General features: G+C 53.3%; 5 protein-coding genes across 5 annotated transcripts; 2 read left to right on the forward strand and 3 right to left on the reverse strand.

Moving 5' to 3' along the window:
* Positions 1–3,026: 3,026 nt before the first annotated feature.
* On the forward strand, positions 3,027–11,287 carry LOC128268485 (fatty acyl-CoA reductase wat-like). The gene is made up of 6 exons (XM_053005601.1): positions 3,027–3,046; positions 4,502–4,962; positions 5,433–5,952; positions 6,548–6,854; positions 6,984–7,103; positions 10,468–11,287. The coding sequence occupies exons 2-6, from the start codon at positions 4,762–4,764 to the stop codon at positions 10,829–10,831; spliced, it is 1,512 nt and encodes a 503-aa protein (XP_052861561.1). The 5' UTR covers positions 3,027–3,046; positions 4,502–4,761; the 3' UTR covers positions 10,832–11,287.
* A 704-nt stretch (positions 11,288–11,991) lies between these two features.
* On the forward strand, positions 11,992–13,372 carry LOC128278579 (sperm-associated antigen 1). The gene is made up of 3 exons (XM_053017308.1): positions 11,992–12,751; positions 12,826–12,953; positions 13,016–13,372. Exons 1-3 carry the CDS (start codon positions 11,992–11,994, stop codon positions 13,370–13,372), a joined length of 1,245 nt encoding a protein of 414 aa, XP_052873268.1.
* Positions 13,373–13,418: 46 nt separating this feature from the next.
* LOC128278580 (fatty acyl-CoA reductase wat-like) lies at positions 13,419–15,377 on the reverse strand. The gene is made up of 5 exons (XM_053017309.1): positions 15,156–15,377; positions 14,157–14,725; positions 13,951–14,082; positions 13,766–13,882; positions 13,419–13,707 (listed from the first exon to the last, which is right to left on the reverse strand). The coding sequence occupies exons 1-5, from the start codon at positions 15,375–15,377 to the stop codon at positions 13,419–13,421; spliced, it is 1,329 nt and encodes a 442-aa protein (XP_052873269.1).
* A 745-nt stretch (positions 15,378–16,122) lies between these two features.
* On the reverse strand, positions 16,123–19,020 carry LOC128278581 (protein O-mannosyltransferase 1). Its single transcript, XM_053017310.1, has 4 exons — positions 18,677–19,020; positions 18,446–18,611; positions 17,962–18,097; positions 16,123–17,894 (listed from the first exon to the last, which is right to left on the reverse strand). The coding sequence occupies exons 1-4, from the start codon at positions 19,018–19,020 to the stop codon at positions 16,144–16,146; spliced, it is 2,397 nt and encodes a 798-aa protein (XP_052873270.1). The 3' UTR covers positions 16,123–16,143.
* Positions 19,021–20,085: 1,065 nt separating this feature from the next.
* LOC128278583 (gastrula zinc finger protein XlCGF8.2DB-like) lies at positions 20,086–20,929 on the reverse strand. The gene has a single exon (XM_053017311.1). The coding sequence runs from the start codon at positions 20,794–20,796 to the stop codon at positions 20,086–20,088; it is 711 nt and encodes a 236-aa protein (XP_052873271.1). The 5' UTR covers positions 20,797–20,929.
* Positions 20,930–24,732: the final 3,803 nt, after the last annotated feature.

The raw sequence follows: 24,732 nt of genomic DNA on the forward strand, positions 1-24,732 counted from the left end.
TACTTCATTCATATGTCCAATGAATCGGACACCCGACCCGAAACACTATGACTGTGCGTCACGTGTGTCTGTGTGTGTGAGGGAGCACGCACGCGAGAGAAACAATAAATCCGGTCTCTTTTGGGGGCGCGCGCGCGTTATGGCAGCGAGGCTGCCTCCTCTAATGGGATCATCGCGACGATCCCTCGATGTGATCGTCCGAAAAACACCCGCAGGAGAGCTCCAGAAGGCGAGAGCGAGAGCCGTAGAGCAGTCATCCTATTATGGAACAGTTGCAGGGGATAAAAGTGCTGGAGTGCAGCTCTCGGCGCTTAGATCGGGACATCTAGTCTCAGGAACCGCCGCGAAGCGTCTTCAAAGTAGGCTACGGTGACGAACGAATGGAGTACCCAATTTCGGCGCAATTAAAACGTCAACAGGAGGAGACAGCGAATCCGAGCGCCAATCCTTGAGTTCTCCTTTCAAGTGGGACGAGCCTCCGTAGCCTCGGTTAGACACCTCCGTCACAAGCTCTGATTGGCTCTGATTGATATTCCGTTTCCTTTCGGTTCGTGGTCTTCGACGTTGCAGCCACTCTCCGCTACCCCTTTCCGCCGTTCGTCCTGGGTGTGCGGGTCGCGTGATTTCGCGCTCGCGCCCCCTTTTGCAGATGTCCGCGGCCCGTGGCGGCGACGACGGCGGTGGCCCTGCGAGAGGGGTTACATAATAATACGCACGTCGCCACGACTGCGTTTCATGACCGCGTGCAGGTCACACGAATGGCGGGCACGGCGGTGGTGATGATGCGGCACAAAGGGCGCGAGGGACGCGAAATGCAATAAACATTTTCTCTCCCTCTTTTTCTTTCTCACTGTTTCTGTTTTCTTTCACTTTGAAGCACATCGCGTGTTCTTCCTGTTTCTTTCCTGATCGCTTCGGTTTTGTGTGTTGTTGTTGTGTTGTGGAAGCTGTTTTGTCCTTTCTCTCTGTCTCTCTCCTTTTTTTTCTCTTTCTTTCTTTCGCTTCCTTTCTCTTTCTTTCACTCTCGCACACTCCTTCGCACACGCCGGTGCACCTCGCGGATGGACTTTGTACATCACCCGTTTGGCTTCGGTTTAAACTTTCTTTCAGCTCTCTCTCTCTCCCTCTCATTCTCTTTCATAAAGATATTTCATAATCGCATTCACGGTCCCCGTTCACGGTCCGAGCGGATGTTTTGTTTCGACGCCCGAGGGTGGGCCCGGTCCGGGGTCAACGGAGGCACGGAGGCGGCCAGGTACAGGTCGCATCGCATCGATACTTTCTCCCGAAACCGGACCTATAAAAACAATCGGTGTCACAAGTGAAAGAGAAAGAACGCACGGCCGCCCGGGGACAGCCGGTTCCCGGCACATTCCCTTTCGTTCCCTTTCGATCCCTGGCCGGTCGAGACCGGGGCCGTTCACTTTCTCCCGCGGGTGCCCTTTCTCTCTCTGGCGCGTGCGTTCGAGTTTCGGGGATGCGAACCGGCTCTCCGGTGATCTGTCAAAAGTCGCGCTGATTGACATTCCACGCATAGCCGCAGCAGGTCCGCAGGTCTCTGTGTGTTTGTGCTCCGATATTTCCGTTCCGTGGGGTTGCGGGTTGTTGCGACGCCGCGCAAAAATGTCAGCGGATCGGTGCGGTCCGTGCGTCCCAAGTCGTCGTAGGTCGCCCCCCGTCCCCAACGTCCAGAACCAGGGACCAGAGAAGCGCCGAGATTGAATTAAAGTAAGCGCGTGGTTTTATTAATCATATTAACCAAAGCCCTTCGAGACCGAAAAAGGGACCGGAACCGCTCAATTACGGCTCCGAACTGAAACGACGACGACGAGGAAGCCAAACTACCCCGGACGAGTTCAACGTCCGTCTCTCGCGCGCCGTCGCTTGATGTGCCGGCAGATTGATTCATCCACTTGAAGAAGTGTCCACTAGAGGGATACGGAATGGAGCGGACAAGTGCATTACGGCATTGTGGCGAGTCTGGACCGGGACAACGGGGAGCGCCAGGAACATGTGTACAGCGCCGCGAAAGGGGTAATCCAAGACCATCGTCTGCTCTGCTTGTGTCTGTGTGTGTGTGGGTAAACGCATAAACAAATCCCTCTGTATATCTCTCTCTCTCACTCACATACTGTAGCTCTTTTATCACCCCTGACAGCATTTAAAGGTCCCCGCCCGCGGTAGGAGTCCTGCGGGAGTGCGGGCGTTTCGAACGCACACACACATGCCCACTGCCACTGGGCGAAAGTAGGACACACTCCCGGGGGAGAAGGGACCCGGGAAAGTGGGCTCACGCACAGGTGAAAGAGAAATGAGCGAGTGAGTGAGCTGTCGCCAGCGTGATTCCGAAGGCCTCTCACTCACTCAACTCGCTCTCTGCTTCTCTCTCGTTCGGTTTCTAGGCAAGGATCAGGGATCAGGCCGCAAGTGCGCGGGTACCAATGCGCATCCCGCAACATCATCGTAGCATGCCGCAATAAACACCGTTACGGATTAGACACCTAAGGAGAGATAGAGAGAACGACTGTGAGAGAAGAAGAAGAAAGTATCCATTAACTGGTTCACCTTGCTCTTTCTCTTGAGCCACCGAGAGACTTGAGTGAGAGCCGCGCTATCAGCGGTTTCGATAAGGGCGTTGCGATATTTAAGAGTTAAACAGAGAGAGAGAAGCAAATAGAAGTGGGCCATCCGGGCGACAGAGAGCCGCAGAATGGGAGAGAGAGAGCGAGAGCATATATCTCCTTTCTAGTGGTGGTTGAGTAACGGAGTAGTGTCTGTAGGGTAGTAGACGGCGAAAGTTGAACCCCACCAAAAAAGAGCAGGCCCAGGTTCGAGTGAGCGAGCGAGATAGGGGTTGCCCGTTTCACGCACGAAGATGGAAGCACGCGGCCGCGGGCGCGGGCACGCGGGGTTCGCTCGGTGGCCAGCGCGGCGACCACTGCAGTTAGCAGAGTTAGTGATGTTTTGGATGTTGCGCTCGTACCCTGCTGCTCGTGGCGCGCTGGTGCCTCCGGTGGTCAGTCAGTCAATTGGTCAGCACTCGAGAGTAAGCAACGCGCCAGTCGGTATCGAGACTTCTCTGCAGCAGCAGCAACAGCAACCGCAACAGCACACCTTCGCGGCATCCGCATAGTAGCTCCAGCAGGTTCGGCAGACGCAGACGGTAGTGAAAAGACCGCCCCCGTGTGCGTGCGTGCGTGCGTGCGTCCATGTGGCTGTGATGTTGGGACGTGAGGGCGCGCGTAATGAATGTGTGTACCTCGCGAAGGATTGTGGACTTCGCACAGCAAGGATAATCGGTCGTCGTCGTGGGCAGCGTTCGCGCCCGGCCGGGGGCTGACTGACTCGCAGTGTGTCTCGTACCCGACGGGACCTGGGATGAACTCCTGGGCTGCGGAGGTAGTCCAAGAAAGCCCAGTTGATGGGCCAGGTTCAGAGGGTCCAGACATTAGGCAGCATTAAAGACGGGTAACCAGCCAGACGGGTAACAGAGTGTCCGTCCGACAGTGCCGTGTGCGTAGATACCGCCAGGAAGGCCGAAAACAGGTCGAACTGCCCAAAAGGACCGGATTTGGGTAGCAATAAGCGGAGACTCTCTCTTGGGAGAGCGTGGTGTGTGTCAGCCGATCACAACCGCCACCACAACGCACACACCCCGGAGTGTGCGCAAAACGGTCCCGGGCCCGCCGTCGCCGACGCCGCCGACTCCTACCTGCGGCCCCTTGGGTGTTTTCCTTGGGCTTCCGCTAGAGTGGTGTGTGGTTGCGTGTGCGTTGCGATGACGTACACGGCGCGACACTTTCCGGAACCTCCTTTGGAAGGCTCCCGCGCACTGCCCTGCCCGGTCGGTCGGGGTCCTTAGCCGGGACTCGGTGGCACCTCCAGGTCCATAGTCCCCAACTGGCGGACGAGGCGCGACCTAGAGTCGCGCGGCGTGGTGTAGTACTAGGGCCCTCGGTCGGTCGGTGTGTGAGAGCGAGAGAGAGCGAGACCCCACATACACACCCACCGTAGGGTACGCACACGTGTTCCGGACGGCAGTGCGGCCGAAATCTCCGGTGACAGTTACCCCGCTCGCGTTGTTTGACATTTCACTCCCCGACAACGACTCCCCGACACTGCGCAGTACGGGTCGCGAGGGGAATCACGCCGAACGGAAACGGTGCGAATTGACTTCAAGTGCCTGCCTGCCTGCCTGGCCGGCGCGCCCACACTCCCCCGTGGCCGCCTGTACTCTCCACTTGACGGAGGGTCTGCGTCGAAGGTCAGAGCAGTGTGGATTTGTTTACAGGAGCGCCAGACCAGGCCAGACCCCTTCCCGCAATCAGTGTGCATCGCAATGTGCGTGGGTAGTGCGCCAGAGAGTAGTGGAGGCCAGTAGTACTAGTACTCTAGTAGTAGTAGATACTACGTGGTGAAATTCGCGGTGTGCCGACCTGAACGCAGAAGTGTGTTGCAATCTCGCTGATATACCCGGTCCCGGTTCTCGTTTCCTTTCCAGTAGTTCCAGCCAAGTGTTCAGCATAGCCCCAGGTGGCCCCCACAGTGTGTGAGTGTGTGCCCTATATCTCGGTAGTGTTCAGGTCCATTGTCCAGGCTCGATGATCGCTTGATAGCAGGTGGTGGTGTCCAGCAGAGTGAGAGTGTGAACAAGGTGCGTGCAGATCGCTGCTGATCGGTGTGCCAGAGAGTAGTGTGGCGAGTCGTGTGCGTTGCCATAGCAACCAGACAGGCCACCGTCACAGGCAGCAGCGCACCACCATGAGCGATACGTGCGGCTCGAAGGTGCTCGAGTTCTACCAGGACTCGGTCGTCCTGATCACGGGCGCCAGTGGCTTCCTGGGGAAGGTGCTCCTGGAGAAGCTGCTCCGCTGTCTGGACGCACGCAAGGTGTACGTGCTGATCCGCCGGAAGCGCGACTACAACGCGCAGATGCGCCTGGAGCAGATACTGAAGTCACTGGTAAGTGGTGCGACCGCAGGTCGGCGCGTCGGCGACCTAATGAGGGGGCGTCAGTTAAGACCCAGGCCCGCCTGTGCATCTGCATGTGTGTGGGGTTGTGTGTGTGTGTGTGTGTGAAGTGCAGAAAATGATAAAAGAATGCGGTGGCGGCGCGGTCGCGATCCCGCGATCCCAGTGAGCAATATGCTTAATTAAGTGGCTGCGCTGCGCCACAGAGCTCGTTGTCCGGATCCGGAGTGGCGCGGTGAGGGGCCCCACTACCGTTATCTTCTTTATCGCGGTATTCGCGTGCGTGTTCGTGCATTTGCAGCACCCTGGTCGGGGGCCTGGCGGGGTTGTTGTGACGGATCCCCAAGTAGCTGGCGGATACAGCTCGTAGCGGATTTGCGTGTGCCCTGTCGCTCTTGTCCTGATTTCTTCGTTTCTCTACTCCTCTTCCACCCCTTCCTGGCACCTGGGCCTGGGCACAGTTATTCGACCGCCTTCGCAACGAGACCAAGGCGGCGAAGGGTCTGTTCGACAAGATCGAAGCGGTGGAGGTGAACTTCGAGCGCGACGACCTCGGGTTGGAGCCAGCGCTCCGGGACCGGCTGCGCAGCGAGGTGGAGGTGGCCTTCAATCTGCTCGCCTCGGTCAACTTCAACGAGGCGCTGGACCAGGCACTGGAAACGAACGTCGAGTGCACCCGGCGCGTCCTGAGCCTGCTCAGTGGCGCCCGTCGCATCAAGTCCGTTGTCCACGTGTCGACGTTCTACTCGAACTGCAACCGGACGGTGATCGAGGAGAAGATCTACGACGACATCGGGTTCGGCGGGTACGACAACATCAAGAGCACGTTCGCGAAGCTCCAGGATGACCACAAGCAGTTCCTGTCGCCGGTCGTGCTCGGCCAGTTCCCGAACTCGTACACGTTCAGCAAAAAGTGCGCCGAGGTGGTCGTACGCGACAAGTTCGGCCACCTGCCGGTCGGGATATTTCGACCACCAATAGGTAAGTTGTGAATCAGAGACCCCGCTATAGTAGTAGAGGATCTGCGTGCGAGTGCTCCAATCTGGATTAATCTTGATCAGGTTGCCCCAGTCCGGACACGTGAAGCCGATACGTCCGTCAGACAAGTCCGATACGTCCGTCAGACTACATTATCGATACGAATCGCGCCCCGATCCACGCTACTTGGGCACGCGAGATCATCTCGCAGCCAATTAAGGATGCCCTAATTAAATTCCCCAGATCTTGAGAATCACCTTCTTTAGCATATTAATATCTTATCGACGCTTATCGCAAATGCATTGTTATTAATGCGCTTCTTGCTAGTCCGACGGCCCTGGCGATGGCATGCGAGACGTTCATTACGAAGCTCCGTTTCCGAATTACGTAGCGGCGGTCGTTCGGGGTTTGCATAACACATCTCCCCGACATCCCCACGACATCATCACGATGACGACTTGCGAAAACGCGGCCAACCGCACGAGCGGGCACGCACCGCGCGACGCGCTCTTCTTCCTTCCTCTCGGGTGGTGCCTCTTCTAATCGCGCGGTGTCCTTGCGGCCCGCACTGCCTTCCTCCCTTCTCTCCCCTGCACAGTGACCTCCAGCTACCGCGAACCCGTACCTGGATGGATCGATAACTTTAACGGCCCGAGCGGCATGGTGGTACCGCTGTCGCAGGGCCTGTACAGTGCCGCCCTGTTGGATCCCAAAAAGAAGCCGTTCATCGTGCCGGTCGATTTCTGCGTGAACGCGCTGCTGGTGTGTGCGTACGACGTGAGCAAATCGAGCGTCACCAAAACCATCCCCGTCTACAACTACACCGACGACAGCAACCTCTGGACCTGGGATCAGGTGATCAACGGTTTCTTCAGCGGACTCGGCCCGATCAGGAAGCTAGTGGCGTAAGTGCCTGTCGCCCAAAGTGGGCCATTGCCACCAATCATCTCTCTCTCGCGATACCTGTGCCCGTTGTTTTCGTCGCCCATTTTCCCCGCCTAACCTTCGCTCTCTCTCTGTCTGTTTTTTCTCAGGAAATACTTCACCGGCACAATCACGGCGAATCCGTTGCGGTATGCAATCTGCAAGCGCATCATGATGTTCCAGGCCTTCTGCCTGGACCTGATCCGCACCTTCACCGGGAAAGAGAAAATGTGAGTATCCCTGGGCGGAGACAGGGTAGGACTCTGGACGGGGGCTCCCCCTGACATGGTTTCGATTCTGCGGACACCGGCCCCTGGTTGCAGAAAACAAAAATCGGCCATTCGCTTTCCCGCCACCATGTTCCCGTCATGCTAACGGTAGTTTCTTCTTCGCCGAGCATCGACGCTTTGGCCATTTCACGCTCACCGATCTCACTCACTGGCGGAGCGAGTTGCGGGAAATTGGCACGCGCGCTCCACGCGGTGAGCTTCGCGGCTTCGGCTTCGCGAAATTCCCTTCCGACTTCGACCCTGGCGGCCCCGAGAGTTTGTTGCTCCGGGCCGAAGCCAGCGGTTCCTCCCGCTCTGATTCGCTGGTCCCCTCTTCGGACTAGAGGACGGTTTATCTAGGCCAACCACTAGGAGTGGGATATCGGTAACGGCGCTCTTCGCGGACAAACTGCATCCAGACAAGCGTCGCCCTCTCAGAGTCGCGCCAAGAGAAGGTGGTGGTGGTGGTGGTGGTGGTCGATAATAGAAGCCACACCGGCAAGTTCAATGCAAATGCGTGGTGTGCGTGTGTGGCTGTGAGTTGCAAAACCTGAATTCCGTGAAAAGCTTTCACCGTACCGCGGGGCCCGGTCGTGACTCAAGTGATGAGCTTGCTCTCGCAACACCGGAGCAACATCTGGCGCACGTAAGATATGAAGGGTGTACCCACAAGCTGGACACGCCGTGGAGCGCTGTTGAATCATGCGTATAGCACCACCCCCTGGGGCGCGCGGGTGGTTCCGATTGACCAGCCATCTTGGTCACGGAGGATAACACACACCGATTAATGCTCACTTTTTTATGGGCGCAGTGCGCGCCACTATCGCCAGAGATGCTCTCAGGTCGGGCGCTCTATGCAAGTTCCAATCAAGCGAATCTTTCCACTCCACAACGGGCTGACTGGTCCAACAGTAACCTAACGTATGTATTACTTTTATTTCTGAACCTAGTTCTGAAGGCACCGAGCCACCGGAATAGGCATAGTCATATAGGCTGCACGACCCTTGTTACCGGGATACAATTGTAGCAGGGTGGTCCATCTAGTGTTTGGATTCCGAAGATGGGGCGCAAAGTATCGATTGTGGCTGCTGCGTTGCATGGCACGGAGCACCGTCCTGTTGGAACAAAATGTCGTCCAAGTTTGTAGCTTCAATTTCGCCGAAGACCCAATCCACGTCAACATTTCTCGGTAGCGTACACCATCGGCTCCTTCTTCATTTTCGACGAAATCGGCCTCCAGTCCACAATCCCCACCGAGACTGTCGCTCGTAATGACGGTGCATCGGCTTCTCTTGCACGACGTCTGGGTTTTCCGAGCCCAGATTACGTAAATGTCAAATTGTTTACTAAATGTTTACAATATCCGGAATGAAGTTTGACGTTTTAAAAGTCAACTAATCGGTAGTTTAAAATACAATCACTCAATGGATCACCCTATACTTTAGTCTCCATCCAAGGTATGAGCCACCGAATCAGCATCTCGGGGACTTGGAGACTCGTTGTGTGAACGAACACCTGGCTTTTTGGGCAATCGTGAATCACTCTTGGTGCTTAGTCAGACTCTGGAGCGCGCCGAGTCTGGTTGAAACGCTCACGGCCAACTACTGGACGTGACAATCGGAGCTCCACAAGGGCAGGTTCGAAGATCAACTACTTTGCTCTTTCACGCCAAACTTTTGTTCAAACGTTTTGGAACTTGCCAGGCTTGACCTTACTATGGCCATCTGATTCGCGCTCCGTCGAGGATTCCGTTCGAGCAGCAGTAAGGGGTAATAGTCCATTCTTTTAACACACTTGTAGGTGGCTAACCTCACGCGAACAGCCCGAAATGTAATGCCTATGTACACTATTACTTTTGAATTTCATTTTGGATATTTTTCTCAGGCGCTCTGAGATGCAGAGACCTCTGTCATTTTCCTATTATTTTTGGCATGGTAGAGTCGGCCACGGTTTCATTGATTTGATTTGTGGTTCGACCAGCGACACTGCCCCACAATGTGTCGAGCTTAACGGGCTCACTATAGCAGTTCACTCATCTTCAATCTCTCACTAGCAGGGGAGGGCGGGCAGGCGGTATGGTTCTTCAGAAAGGTTCGCCGCGGCCGCGGAACTGCCGCGGTTTACAAGTCCCTCGAACCACAATCTACGCGACCGCGAACGGCGCAGTACCGTAACGCCGTAACTGACGGCCGGGTTAGTTATGGTCTCTGCGATGTTGATGATGATGATGATGATGTACGCGGAACTAGCGGAATCTAAATAAACCCTCCTCCGGTCACTTCGAATACTTCGAGTGTCCACCTTTGCCCAAGATCCCGGTGGCCAGACAAGATCTCCGAGTGCCGCGAGAACCCCGGGGCTAACGGTACGCGCACGGCGCAAGTGAGTTGAGTAAGATCAGTAATGAGAAAATTGGTTCTTGTAGCCCCGGTGGCCGCTGGCCGGGGTACGAAAATAGCCGTAGCGCGCGCAAGAGGCTTGTGCAATTAGCACACGCGAAGTGTACACGAGAGAACGCCAAGCCGAGAACGCGCCAAGTCGTATCGTACGCGGTGCGCCGGTTATGTTGGCCGGCCACAGCTGGCCAACGGCCGGAGCCGGCGGGATAAGAATGGCCAGATGGCGCAACCAGCAGCAGCAGGCGGTGGGTCCATGGCCAACGGGTCACCGACAACCCCGATGGTGTATTGAACCGGTGCGCAGATTCTCCCCGCAGGTGAACGTGTACACACCATCAAGCAGCAGTGCCGAAGGGTTAGGACCCGCCATTGAGTGGCCGCCGGCGGTCCATGCGCGCAATACTGGACGACCGTGTCACCGAAATCGGACACAAAGCGTCTCCCCGAAGGCGATCAGCTTCGCAAGACACACACACACGCTGTGCGCGAAAGCGAGCTCGGTCGGTTGCATAATTGGAGTAATGTACGGGGCCGGTAGCGACCGGCGATGTGACCGGCGATGGCGATTTATTGCGCCAAAGCCCGAACGGCGGACGTTGCAAGATTGTAGGCCGTCATATCATTAGACACACACACACTGACTAGAATTGGCTATCAAACTGTTGACAGCAACCGCAGCAAGCGACGTCTCGCTGTGTTCTTTAATCGATGGAAGGTATGCTTGGGGCGCAATTGCGTCAGGACACGCCACCGGACATTCGAAGGGGGGGAATTGGAGAAACAAGGTTCTTGAACCGACAAAGTCCTGAAGTATAGCCCCGACGTCCTTACTTTGTTAACTTTTCCGACGACAGTGACCTGAGCTCACAAACGACCAGTCCAACCAGTTGTCTAACCCGGCGGCGTTCTTCTAATCCCCCCGACAGCATGCAACGGTTGTTCGCCAAGATGGTGACGCTGAGTGAGGTGCTGAGCTTCTTCTGCCTGAACGACTGGCGGATGACGAACGCCAACATTCGCCGGATCAGCGAGGAGATGTCGCCACTCGAGGCGGAACTGTTCCCCCTCGACATCAGGAAGATCAACTGGACCGAGTACTACCGGAACTTCGTACCTGGCGTGATCAAGTACGCCGTCCAGCCCCGCAGCCCGAGCATCAACGAGCGGAAACTGAAGGAGTCGAAGCTGCGGGAAACGCGGAAGCTCAACAGCGGCCTGTTCTACTTGCTGTGGAGCTCCGTCTTCATCATTGCGCTGAAAATATTTAAAACGCTCTTCAACAAGGTGTGAAGAACTTTCCAGAACTCCGTACGCTTCCAATTTATCTAGGTTGAATTAAGGATGTAAACGTAAACGAACAAGGTTACAAGGGACACGAACACCGCACACGCTACACCACACACACGCATACACACGCCACAGCAGGGGCGGGCGGGCAGGATCCAGGGAACACTACGCGCCAGAGGCATGTCGCGCGCGCGGCCACCTCGTCATAAGCAATTGATGGCACTTTCAACACGAAAGGGAAGACCATCAAACAACAGTAGCAGCCACAACAAACGGAAACGGAAACATCAACATCAACATCAAAATAACAAGTAATAGAATACTAGAGAAAACGGGAAAAAACTTTGCCACTAGCTACGTAGAGCTAAGATACCTGACAGTTCAGTGACAGAATTTTTTTTTCAGACAAACGATAACGATTAAATTAATTATAAATAAAATAAACATTTTGTAGGCTTTTTTGTATCTGGTCGATTGTTTTTATTGGGCATCCAGCGTGCGGGGTGCCGTCCATTGGGAGTGTCACCGGTGGTTACGAAAGAGCTGAAACTCTGTTTGAAGCGTTTTCGATGCGGTAGTAAAATACACTGAAGCGCCGTTCGCTAGGAACTCCGTCCGGATGTGTGAAGGAACAACCCAAACAAGTATTTTTCGTTGGGCTGGACTGTGCCTCTTGTGGCGCCTGTTTTATAATGCACAACCTAGCACATTGTTAAAGTATTTTACAAGTAGGTAGTTACCGTTACACTGCATTTTCTTCTCAGTAATTAACGGTTTTCTGAAAGAAAAAGAAATTAATTTCGAAAATGATTGGTGCAAAGCGGATTGCATACCCCTAGGCGCACAACCGCACTAACCAGAATGCTGTGAGGAGTTACAGTTCTGCTCAAAAGTTTTTGGAAGAAAGGGGTATCGATATAACCAACGCAAAATTCGCGAAGGCTCATAAATCGTTAATTATCCGCATTAAAACAATTCCCGGTTGACCTTGGCACGGAGCAATCGACCAAACTCACGCGTCGCTCGCACAAGCTTCAACCTAAGCGACCGAGGCAGTCGTTGCCATGGGAACGCAATTCGTTGGTTGCATCGACAGAGGCTTTATTTTACTCGAGGTTAGGAGCGCAGTAAGGAGTGTAACTGTGGCGTCGCTGGTAGTTAAGATGGCCAATAAACCGATGCGGTTGCTCGAAAAGTACGACATTCTGCTCGACCATTTGGACTTCGATTACATCCGTCGGTGCGGGTGCGCGCGAAAACTAGAAAACATCGTCCAAGTGCTGCGTTCCGGTGAGGAGGGTTACTTTCCGCAGCTCACCACATTCGCCGAGGAGCGGCTCAGGGCGGTGCTCCCCGGTAGTCGGCTGCTGCGCAAGGAGCAGCCCCTGGCCACTCGCCACACGCTGCCCGAGGAAGAGTGGGATGCCATCTCGGCCCAGCTAAACCAGTGGCAGGACGAGATGAAGACCCTCGCCGGTACCATTCAGTCCAGCGGGACGGCCAATGCTGCCGAAAGGCCTGAGTTACCGCCGGTGCGGCAGGTCCTCCCGGTAGCGGAGCAGTCGGGGCTTAGTGGATGCGCGAACCCAAAGAAGGGTGCAGAACGTATCGGATCGTGTGACTACGGTAGGTGGGACCACTACGATCCGGAGGCGGAAATGTTGAAGATGGACCTGGACGAAGAGCGACACCGTGAGTTCGTGCGGATGGAGAACCAGAAAAATTTGGCCAAACCCAAAATTGAGGAGCTACCTCCGAAGGTGGAGTTGAGCGAGGCCGAGAGGGGTGCCATAGCCAACAGAATGCGCGAGAAGGGAAACGACTACTTTCGCGCCAAGGAGTACCGGGAAGCGGTTGAGGAGTACAGGAAGAGCCTGAACGTTGCACCGACGGCCGTTTGTTTCAACAATCGGGCAATGGCGTGTAAGTAAGCGGGCCGGACTTCCTCGGACCTCGATTTTTTTTATCACAGCTTATCAGCTACGGTATACTTTTAGACATAAAGCTGCAGCGCTACAAGGAAGCGATAGCCGATTGCGACGAGTGTCTCTCGCGGGAGCCAGCAAACATAAAGGCTCTCCTGCGGAAAGCCCAGGCATTGGTGTCCAACGACAATCGGCGTGAGGTAAGCCCCGCGGGAGCACGAGTATCGTCTGAATCCATACTAATCCGCCCCGCGTCGGATAGGCTTACAGGGTCTACGGTGAGGTGCTTCGACTCGAACCAGCCAACAAGGTGGCGCTCTCCAACACGTCCCAACTACGAGCCCAACTTCCCGATCTTCCGCCACCGAACGCGGTTCGGATGGCGATCGAGGAGGTGGGCAGCGCTCAGCAGGACTCGGCCGATGACATCGACTTCCGTGCGCTGGTGAAACCGAAAAAAATCATCAAGGATAGGCTTCCGGAGGCGCTCAAGCAGCTGAAGGCGGACACGGCCAGTGCGCTGCGCAAAAGTGCCGCGACCGCACGCGAAGAACCCGAGATCCGGTTACGCCCCGAAACCACCGGTACTCGCCGCACTCCGTTGATTGAGGAACTATAGCCGGGGTTTAAGTTGCGATGGTTCACATAATACACGTTTTATTAAATTAGCATCCATCGACGACTTTCATTGTCTTTGTACGATCCGATACTCGCAACGATTCGCATCGTTTGAGTGTTAACCGGTGCACGGCGGCCGATACTCCTTTGGCGAAAAATCGAAAGTAGTCCCGCCAGTCGATCAACTCCACGTCGAATGGCAGCAGTCGCTTCGTGTCCGCCGGCAGTCGGTCCCAGAGACGGCGAATGTTGGCGTTGTCCGAGGTCCACGATCGGCACCGAAAGTAGCTCGTGGATTCATCGAGGGCCACCACGCGCTTCACGAGCGTGTAGTTCCTGGGGAAAAAGTACCATTAGTGCGCAATGGTTGAGCTGGCTTCGGAAGGCTCCTTACTTTTTGCTTCTTCCGAGCGCGATCCCGACGAGATCGGCTATCGTTGCCTGAAACAGGAGCCACCCGATCAGCAGGCGCCTGACCCAAACCGACGACGTCACTTGCAGAAAGTAACGGCTAGTAAGAGGGAAAACGTTTCGATACAGAATGAACCCGAATGGCGATGACCTGAGACCAAAGCTCACCCCAGTATCCGCATGAGCGGTGAATCCAAACCGAGGGCCACCAGCTCGCCAATGTCTCCGTTGCGGATCGGGTTCTTTTGGAAGACGTAATTATACACTGGAACCTTGGGGTCCTTGGCGGGTTCACGAGCTCTACGATCAGAGTTAACGAAAAGTACGAGATAAGCACAACGCCGACGTAACGTTCCCCACCGTTGACTCACCGCGTAGCATTGTCCCAGCCGACGGCCAGCAGGGCATTGACGCAGTAGTCCACCGGAACCATATCGGCGGTCGCATTCTCCTCACCCCGCATCCAGTAGATCTGGCCCCGCGTAACGGGCACCGCCATACCGGCCGCGCCATTGAAGTTATCCACCCACCCGGGAAACGGTTCCCGGTAGGCGGACGTAACGATCGGTGGCCGAAAGATCACGAGCGGTAGGTGTGCAAACTGCTGCCGAATCATTACCTCAGCGCACCGCTTGCTGAAGGTGTAACTGTTTGGCATTGACCCTAGTACCAGTGGCTTTAGGTGGTTCTTCTCGTCGACGCTCAGAAACCGCAGGATGTTGAGCAGGTTCTCGAACCCACCGAACGGAAGATCTTCGTAGATGCGCTCCTCGATGTGCGGCCGGTGACAGTTGGAGTAGAACGTGGATACGTGCACGATCGAGCGCAGGGCCACGAAGGGTTCCACCAGTTGGAAAAGTTTGCGCGACGACACCACATTAGTGTCCAGAGCCGTCTCGATGTCTTCGTTAAACTTAACCGACGCCATCACGTTGAACACGATCTGCAGGGTTGATGGTACTTGTACTAGGACTTTAACTGATGAGTCTCTGTGCGGAAGGTACCTGAACTTCTCCAGCAAGCAGTCGGTGGCTCTCCGGTGAGATAACGGCGTCGGACTGGAAGTCCACTTCAATGGGAACTACCTTCGCCAGCTGATGCTTTCCGTTGTGGGGCAACGCTCTGAGATTGGCGAAAATCTAAAAAAAACCGTAATGAAATGTCATCCAGTTGCAACGCACAAACCTAACAATTAATAGTCCAACATTATCGACAGCAAACGGAGAGCCATACTATTGTTCTGGACCCTGAACATGTTGTCTAGGGTCCAGCATTATAATTTATCCACTACACAAACGACAATAGCCAACCGCACTCAGAACACTCTTCCGAATAGAGACCTAGGGTAGGTTTTGTGCCCGTGAGCCACTAACCGCATCGTCGAGCAGCTCCTGGAACCGTTCCGCCACGCTCTTGTTGCGCTTCGCCCGCATCATCAGAAACACTTTGCGCACTGCAAAGCACCGGAGCAGCTTCTCCAGTAACACTTTGCCGATAAAACCCGTGCCACCAGTGATCAGTACGCAGGAGTCACGGTAGAGCTCCGTGACAACATCGGCGGTACCAGCTTGCAGCACTGCACTGAAGTCACCCATCACCCTCCGGACAAATCCGTGGACCAAAATGGGAAGAATCGCGTACCGGCACGTTACAGCTACGAATGAAACTTCGGCCCGCCGGAAGGCCGCTCTTATATAGGCAGCGTTGTTTATTCATGTTTTTACGCTTTAAGAACGATGCCGGTGCGGTGATGCCGTCAACGCCCCGGCCAAGACATCGGTGGACTTTGTTCCGCTCCGGTTGAAGAAGATCACCGCGGTACCGCGCGGTTGATGAATGGTGCGAATGATGAATAAGATTGGTCTAGCAAGTGGAACAGCAGGTACTTGAGCCAGCATTTGCTCAGCCCTCTGACGCAGGACGCCGTGTAGGACGCCGAACCAACGCCGCTGCCGCTGGTCAGCGCAGATTTCCGCAGCAGCTACACCAAGAACTTAGAAGTGTTTACCGGTGTCTCGGACCGGACCCAACAAAAACGCCGCATATCTTCGCTGGGCCAAGTTCCCAAAAATTCCCCAACTTGTTTGACTTCGTCGACAACGCAGAAAGTCAAGCAGCCGCTCAAGACCCAGGTGGCGGTGTCAACGATGGGCTTCGATGGATCGAGCCGTCCACTTCACCTTGAAGGTTGTCTCGCTCTGCAAATACGCCGGCCCGAAGTGCGCAACATCCGCACTACGCACTACTACTATTACTACCGGTGAGTGGTTATTGAAACGAAATGGAAAACAACTTTATTGTTTCGCACGACTTCATGCACAGAGTATTTAAAAACGGCACCTTACGCAGTACCGGCGCACGCTACGGCTTGTGGACGATCAAATCCCAGGTGTCCTTCAGCCGCAGCTCAAGCACATCGTCGGCCGACAGCGCGGTCGTACCGTAGCTGAGCACACTGTACCGGCGGAAAAAGTACAGCAGGCCGGCGAACCACACCGTGAGGATCGCGCGAAATATCGTCGACACAACCGGTGACCGGCGGTCGACAAACTTCTGCAACACCCGCTGACAGTGGTCGATCACGAAGCAAAGCAGCAACACCTTGAACAGCAGCGCCGGCAGGTAGTTGTACAGGAAGAGCGTGCGCTCGACGAAGAAGTACGGTAGGTAGTGTATGAGGTAGCCAGCGAGGAAGATCTCGCCCCCGGCCCGGAACCGGTCCCACTCGGTCGGCTCGAGATCGAAGCACTGGCGCCGGCGGCGTACCAGGTAGAACACCAGGAATGCCACGTAGAGCACGATCGCGAGTGTGGCCGAGTACCAGAGCACCAGGTTGCCGAGCAGGTGAACCTGGGCGTTCGATGCACCGTCGATCCAGTACGCGATCCCCTTGTCCAGCAGGGGCCACTCATGCGGCTCGGACGAATACATGTGGCTCTCGACCTTGTCCGAGTGGAGCAGCATCTTGAGCTGCAGCTCGTAGAGCTTACTCCAGAACGATACCCGTGTCGGCTCGGTCGGTATCATTTCGGTCGCGAGCAGTTTGCTCAGCACGTCCTTCTTGTCCTTGTGCTGCGTGTAGCGGTGCTCCTCGACGTTCCAGATGGTGTCGATGGTGTACTGGCGCCGATCGGCCGCCACCTCGAACTGATTGAAGCCCCAGTCCGGCAGCTGGTCGCCTGTAAACTTGAGCGCCGCCGTCGTGTTCACGTGTACCAGCCGGACCTGCGACGTGATGGCGTGCCACTTGCCGCTGGACTCCTTGGCGTTCAGTAGCTCCACCTTCCAGAGCAGGTTCGCCGGCATCGAGATGTTGTAGTCGATGTAGCAGGCCACCTCCTGGCAGAGCGGTGACATTGGCGAGGCAACGTCGTGCGAGTTGAGCGCCCGGCTCGTGACCCCGTGCACCAGCTGCACCACGTCGCCGTCCTCGATGTAATCCGGTTCGTCCTCCACCATCAGGCTGTCCCGGGTGGGGCGCTTCACAATCCACCAGTTGTTCACGTCCTTGAACCCGTAGCACGTCACCTGCTGCTGGTGGCTCGAGCCCCGCCCGTCCGCGTACTTGACCGGGTAGACGTGCGTGTGCGAGTGCAGCCAGCAAACCCGACCGTGTGTGTGCTTCAGAGTCACCTGCGAACCGTGTTGGATCCGCAGCGGTTGACCTTTCGTTATCGACGCCAGGCCCCCCTCCAGCGAGGCCTGAAACGCACTGGTCATCACGTTGTCGTGTGGGCCCGCCTTGTACAGTGTCGCAAAGTGCACATAGAAACAGGCCAGGTAGACGGCGATGGACACGCTGACCATCAGGACGATGCTGGCCACCACCTTCAGCACCAGCCGGGGTGCGCTGGAGCGCCTTCGATCGGGTAACTCCATCCACACGTGGCGTCCCATTATATACACCGCCAGCAGATAACTGTAGAACCCGACAAACTTCACTAGGACAGCCGCGGTAAGACAGCTTGCTGCCAGTGCTCCCAGCGCCCACCAGCGCCCGCTGAAGGGTTGGGCTTGGACGAACTTGAGGACCATCAGGATGCCGAGCGCTGCGAAGAACAGCAGCATCGACTCCATCAGAATGAAGCGCGAGTGCGTCAGTAGAGCATTATCTGCAAGGGGTTCCGGGGAAGGGGTTAGACAAGAGCTGTAGATGATGCGGACCGTTGGGTTGCTTACCGAAAATAATGAGCAGTCCGCCCAAAATACTTATTCCTTGACCGAGCTTCACCTGCCGCAGGATCGAGTATACGATCGGCGCCAGCAGACTGCCACAAAGGGCCGGCACGAAGCGGAGCGCAAAAATGGGAACCGACTGTAAGAGGACAAGTAAACAGTTTCGTAACATCAGCAATACCATTCCCACAAGCCATCAGCGTCACACGTCGCTGACATTTTTATAATAACAAACGAGCGTGAAAATGAAGAGAAAGCAGTGCTGAATGAATTGGACGTCCATTGTACTACTCATCCGGGTGAAGCTTGCACCCTACGCGCACCAAGGCCAGCAGGCTGTCGTTGAAAGCTTTTCCATAAACACCATACCGGAGACGTGACGTTCATCTTCACTTTCATCTTCGACGCACCAACACCAAGACGACCGAAACTCGTTTTGCGCTCGGTTGCATCTAATCTCGGTGGCCCTCGGATGGCCGCCACTTACCGCATCGTACTCGCTGCCAATTTTCGGGAACTCGAAGTTGCCGCTGTAACCTACGGCCCCGGCTGCCCCCGCGATCAGCAGCTTCCCGAGTGGTGGATGTTGATCGAAGTAAAACGTGTTTTTGAGGTACAGCGACACGAACTTGCCAAAGTGAATCTCGTCGAAACTGTAAGTGACAAATGGACGCGTTAGACTCAGAGCGTAGCACGTTGGAACCGAGACGACACTTACACAACGCCTCCCGGGTGCGTGATCCGATAGAATCGGGTTACGAACGATAGCAGCAGCAGCCCGATGGAGGCACCGTTTAGGCGCACGTTCACGGAAAAGCTGAACCGCTCATCGTCACCCTCTTCCCGATTAATCGCACTGCTTTGGTAGGCAGCTTCAAAGCCATCGCCGTGCACTTTCGAGGGTTCGTCGTCTGTGTCAAGTCTTTCGTTTTTCGAACGGCGTTTGGCATCGTTTGCGGTCGGTTTGCAATCGTCGTCAACGTCAGCCTTGGGGTGCTGCATGGTTACGGGCTTCCTGTTGCGTATACCTGTCGTTTCGATGGAATCGTCGACTATTTCCATTGTTCGGGTCGGCTGGTGGGGATGATCAGTGCCACGACATTGAAGTTGGCTTTACGCAATAGGCCACACGGTGAGGAACTATTGGGGCTGTTACGTTGTGTTTTTCTTTCTCGTACAGCAAAGAAGATCACTGAATCACAGATCCTCCCGCACGCACCTCCAACAGAAAACTAAAATGGGAACAACGACTTGTGGTTCGAAGAAACTTGCGAAGGCACACAAGCACCGCGACATCAACTGTCAAACTGTGCGATCATCGAAAGCCCTCGGTCCTGAGAGCTTTCGACACACTGTACGATCAAGTATAAAATTCACTCCGAAAGCTTTATATACCGGGCCCGTTTTGTTTTTCTTTTGAAAGCACTTCCGAAATTTCGTGTTTGATTTACACTTCTTGATTTACTCAAATAATCGATGGTAGTTGCTAACCAGAAGGAGTTGACAGCGTGTATTCCATCGATGGCGATGTATATCGGTATTCCAGTTCCGTTTGATGCCTTAGTGCACGTAGTTTAGCAAATACAACCAACAAATCGCAAGAACAATCATTCTTTGTTGCTGTATTAACCTGAAAACTACATGACTTCATTCCAATCCATTCTATTGGATTTCGGTGCCCTAACTGTAATCAATCGTGTATTGAGAGATTTCGCAAAATACGTAATTAACAAATTATAAACCTGTCGTTAATCGAACATCTCATCGTAACAACGCCTTAGAAGTCTGTTTTCTGAAGTCTAAATTGTAACACCAATAGCAATTGCTCCAATAACAATCACTAAAATAATAAATACGGCCCGGTCTGTTCTTCTAAGATTAAAAAAAATCACTAAAATCCCGAAAAACGAAAAAATTAACTAAGGTATAAATGTATTTCTTTCAAACATTCCAACACCTTTCTTAATGATACACACATGTGCCGCTAATTTAATCTACTTAGTTAAAGAAAGCTTTTAAAACAATTGACGAAAACGGTCAACTAGATGAAAGTGTAACTTTTTATTATTAAAAGAAATGACGTATGGGCATTATATTCAGTGTGGAGAGATATTAAGAACACGCACGTTATCGGTTCTTGTTGTGAATTTTTGTATGGATCCTCAAATTCACCGTCGAATGAAAAGACTTGTCACATACCTCACACCTGAAGGGCTTTTCACCGGTGTGAGTGCGGATGTGAATCTCTAGTTGTGATGTCCGAGCAAACTTGGCGGAGCAGTATGGACACTGATGATGTTCATCCTTGTTGTGAATTTTCATGTGCTGCTTCAGATAAAGCGCCGCATGGAAAGATTTGTCACAGACTTCACATTTAAAAGGCTTTTCACCAGTGTGAGTACGGATGTGGGTCTTAAGTTGGGTTGGTCGAGCAAACTTGGCGAAGCAATGTGGACACTGATGCTGTTGATCCTTGTTGTGGATTTTCATATGATTCCGCAAGTTTACGGTCGAGTGAAACGTGTTACTACAGATTTTACACTCTAAAGGCTTTTCACCGGTGTGAGTGCGGATATGAACTTTTAATTTGTATGGCCAGGGGAACTTTGCAGGGCAATGCGGACAGCAATGATGCTGATCCTTATTGTGAATTTTCATGTGCTGCTTTATGTTCTCTGCTCTATGAAACGGTTTGTTGCAGATTTTGCACATAAAAGGTTTTTCACCTGTATGAGTGCGGATATGAATCTTTAGTTGAGATGGCCGGGCAAACTTTACTGGACAATGGGAGCACTGGTAATTGAGGTCCTTGTTAAGAATTTTAATGTCTTTCTTCATGCTGTCTGTTCCATGCAACGCTTTGTCATTAACGTTACAGTTGGAATCTTTTTCGCTGTTATGAATTCGACCATGAAGCTTTAGTTTATACAAATACGCGAACTTGGCCGGGCAGCTAGGACACTGATGATATTGATCCTTGTAATGAATTTTCATATGCTGCTTCATGTTACCCACTCCATGAAATGCTTTGTCACAGATATTGCACTTAAAGGGCTTTTCGCCACCAGTTTAAAGATGGACTTCCGTTTTGGGGGCCATTTTTCATTTGTTTTCTTTCAACGGTACATTACGTCTATACTTATCCTGCTTTAATCTTTTCACAATGCTCCGATGAATCCCAAAAATCACAACAATAAAAGCTTGGCCACTCTTTCATGAAACATTGCCTAACTTCAGGCGTCTAGCGAGACAATAGCAGATATTTGGATATCTTTTTACTAGGCTGTCCAATAAGTTCGTAGCAGAGGGCGCTGCTAAGAGTCTAATTTTTTTATTGTGTTGGTACACTCTTCATATAAACGTAAGTGAAGTTTCATTTCAATCGGTCACCTTATTATTTTTTTACAAGCCATTTAGGATCCACGTGTCAAGGTATTTTTTACTTTGTGTCTAGAAATCGCCCAAAAAGGTGTTAGCATCAGTTTATTGGGATACGAATGGAATGAAACCGTAAAAATTGTGTTTTTCTTATCGACCATACGAACTTATTGAACAACATAGTACCGTTACACACCTTTACACACATCTGGAACCCCTTTATGCATCAACACCAACGTGTGTCTCGTTGGGTAGAAAGTCGCGATCAGCGATCGCCGTGTTTGCTCAGTATTCCGCAGTTTCCTCCGTAGTGCGCCCGTGTTTGCATCGTGCCGATGGTCGGTGGGCACATTGATCCATTCTCTACCCCGTCCTAGAGCAATAGGAGCGGATTTTTGTAAATAAATGTCAACGGGTGTACGTGCCTTGAGTGGGTGCACTTAGCGAAAAGAGGTGCCAACGATGGAATGGGAAACTCAATCCCATCGGAATGCAAGTGCGAAGTGAAAATCGGTTCCCAAAGCGATCGGCGCTCGGCCAAAGGTGAATCTCAACTTTCATCCGTGATCAACTCGCGTCGGTGTTGGTGCTGGTGATTGTGCTTGTCTGCGCGGATTGCGGAAACGTCAAAATTTGTCACGAAACGCGATCTCGCGATCCACGTGTGCCAGAGTGAGTGAGCGAGTGTGTGTGACAGAGAGAGAGAGCGAGAGACAGAAAGAGAGAGAGACAGCAATGGTCTTCTCGCTCGCTAATATCAAAGTGCTAGGTAAGTGTGCGTGCGTGCGCGCGACAAGGAGCGCAATAGGAATGGTTCCTGGGCGCGCTGGTGTTTTTGTTTTGTTGGTTTCTTTTGTTTCGTTACTGTTTTGTTGTTTTCTCGTTCTGTGCGTGGGACCCAAACGGCGATCGGTGGAGAGGAAATCACCAACCAGCCACCACCACCCACCAAAAGGCGGTATAATGTGAAGTTTATGAAAGGGATTGGCCACAAAATCTAAACCCTTCGTCAAAGCTCTCGCACTCGTGTGTCCACCACCATGATCGGGGTGATTGTCTTTTTTCTGTTTCGTCTTTCAATGGTGTCTTTTGTTCGTATGAATGCCTCTGTGTGTGTGTGTGGAGGACTCCTCTCGCGCTTTGGGGGTGGGTTTATGTTGCACAGAATTTTGCAGAAGCTCCAAGAGAGATTCTCACGAACAATAGCGCAGATCAGTTTGTGGGTGTGTGTTGACCATTCTGCGCGATCGTTCCCAGTGTGCGTGTGTGGCAGAGACATAAACAGGAACAAAAAAGGTGGACACTGAAAATATGCAAATGTTTCCGCGGCGAGCCACGGGGCCTTTTACGAGTCAGACGCTGCCAGTCGCCGCCAGGCGATCATCTTTCTGGTCTCAAGGTCTGCCAGGGGTTATCCATGGAAGCATGGAGGGGCATAACGATCGGCTGTGATGTATTTTTCCCCTGTCTCATTCTGTGTTGTGCATGTGTGTGTGTGTGTGTGTGTTTCGTTTTGGTTTTAGCCGTGGTTTGGTTACGACTTGTGGATAAAGAAAAACAACACCTTCAACAGACAGCCTCGCGTGCCACATATGGCTATGGAGTTTAATAAGTCGTTATCTAATGACAAAAGGGTGCATCAGGGTCCCCTGGTACCGTGCAGGTGCACAGGTTGCATTACATCACGTGCCGCACAGACGTACGTTCGGTGTGCATAGGAAGGCAGCGCGCGCGCCACAACGGGCGGCTTCGGAAAACGCAAGAGTTGTGTGCGACGGAAAGCGAGGAACCCGATTTTTTTGGTTTACTCAACTGACGAAGATACACTAGTCCTATTACATTGTGATTACATTCGCGTGCCGCGGTTGCAACATCAACCAATTTCCTGTACAAGCAAGCAAAGCAAGATCTCTGGCGGGAAGTTGAACGAAGTTTTTGGAGTTTCGCAAAACAACGTCCCATATGCTTTCGGAGAAATACGAAAGTGTTCTGGCCCGGTTCTCGATTGCACCTAGCTATTGACACTTCGCGCACCTATGTACACACTCAGCTCACGGTGGTAACCGGTGCTACTCATAGCGGATCGTTAGAAAATTGTTACTGGGACTCCAGAATCTGACCCGTATCGATTGCTCTAGTCACAATAATTGCAGCAGCAAAGTTTCCTAAATTTAGCTGTTATTCACTGTGTCTCATAAAATCCGACGTGCAAGCGCGCAGACCTCGGGTTTTGGCTGATGCAACGCGGCACGCTGTTTGTCACGTGCAATTAGGCGCTCGGCCTAGGCGCAACCGCAGCCATCATTCACCACGGAGGTTCCGCGGAGGTCTTTTTGCAATTTCACGAGCAATTGGGGTCGGTAATCGGTCGCTAATGCGACCTAGCGGGCTCGGAGGACCCGTGGCTGGTGGTCCGCGCAAGAAACAGGCTGAAGCAACCGGCAAGTTGATTGGCTGGCACCGAACCCGCCACGCGCTTCGATTAGATGGCCCGTCCCGTCCGCCGCATTCCGTTGGGTCGTTATTTACTATTTCTGGTGATGCCTGGGATCGAGAGGATGCCCGTAAACAAGGTGGCGTGGCATGGCGTGATGCAGGTTTAGGGTGTAGCGTGTTTTCAAAACACACCGGCATGACGACAAAGGGTGTGTGCGGTGCTGCGGTATGGCATGCAGCGCAGTTTATCGCGATCGTGCTCCGGAGGCAAAACTTTGTTGGCTCATTTTTTTTTATTTGAATGGGGGCCGAACATTTTGCAACACTTTACGTAGCGACGATGGCGCCTAGAGCGCTGCGAAATGCCGAGATGACAATGCTGGGGTTTGGGTGTTGTTGCTTTTTCGTGACACTCCGCGTGACACACCGCTTGAAGATCGTCAAACAGTGGATGCGCGGTGTCCGTGTTTCGGATCACGGGTAGTTTGGGAACCGAAAGCGATGCACGCTGTTGCAGCAACAACAAGATAAATGAAAAATGATGCTTTAGTTGGTAAACATTCTATCGCCATCAACGCATGCGTAAACATATTTGTTAAAGTGCGTGTTCAACAACATAAATTTGAATTTTCCTTTACCTCTTCGGTCCTTAGTTTGATCATCAACCAACCTGACCGAAGCATACCGTAGATCCTGCGAATACTTCTGATTGTATTTCGTGCTTTTCTTTACAGCCACAACACTGCGGCAGCCATCGGCTCAACCCGAGAACCAACACCCATAATCCCGATTCGAGGCTGCATTACCTCTCTTCACGCGACCGACGGTGGCTCATTTTCCCTCACCTCCGGTACCGAACGGGCGGGGGTGAAATTTTCACCATTCAGCCGTGCGAAGGCGCACCCGAGACCTGTCGGTGGCCCCTGTTTGTACAACCCGTGTTCAACACCGCCCTAAACT

The sequence above is a fragment of the Anopheles cruzii genome, chromosome 2 (assembly GCF_943734635.1).
Source record: "Anopheles cruzii chromosome 2, idAnoCruzAS_RS32_06, whole genome shotgun sequence".
Lineage (NCBI taxonomy): Eukaryota > Metazoa > Arthropoda > Insecta > Diptera > Culicidae > Anopheles > Anopheles cruzii.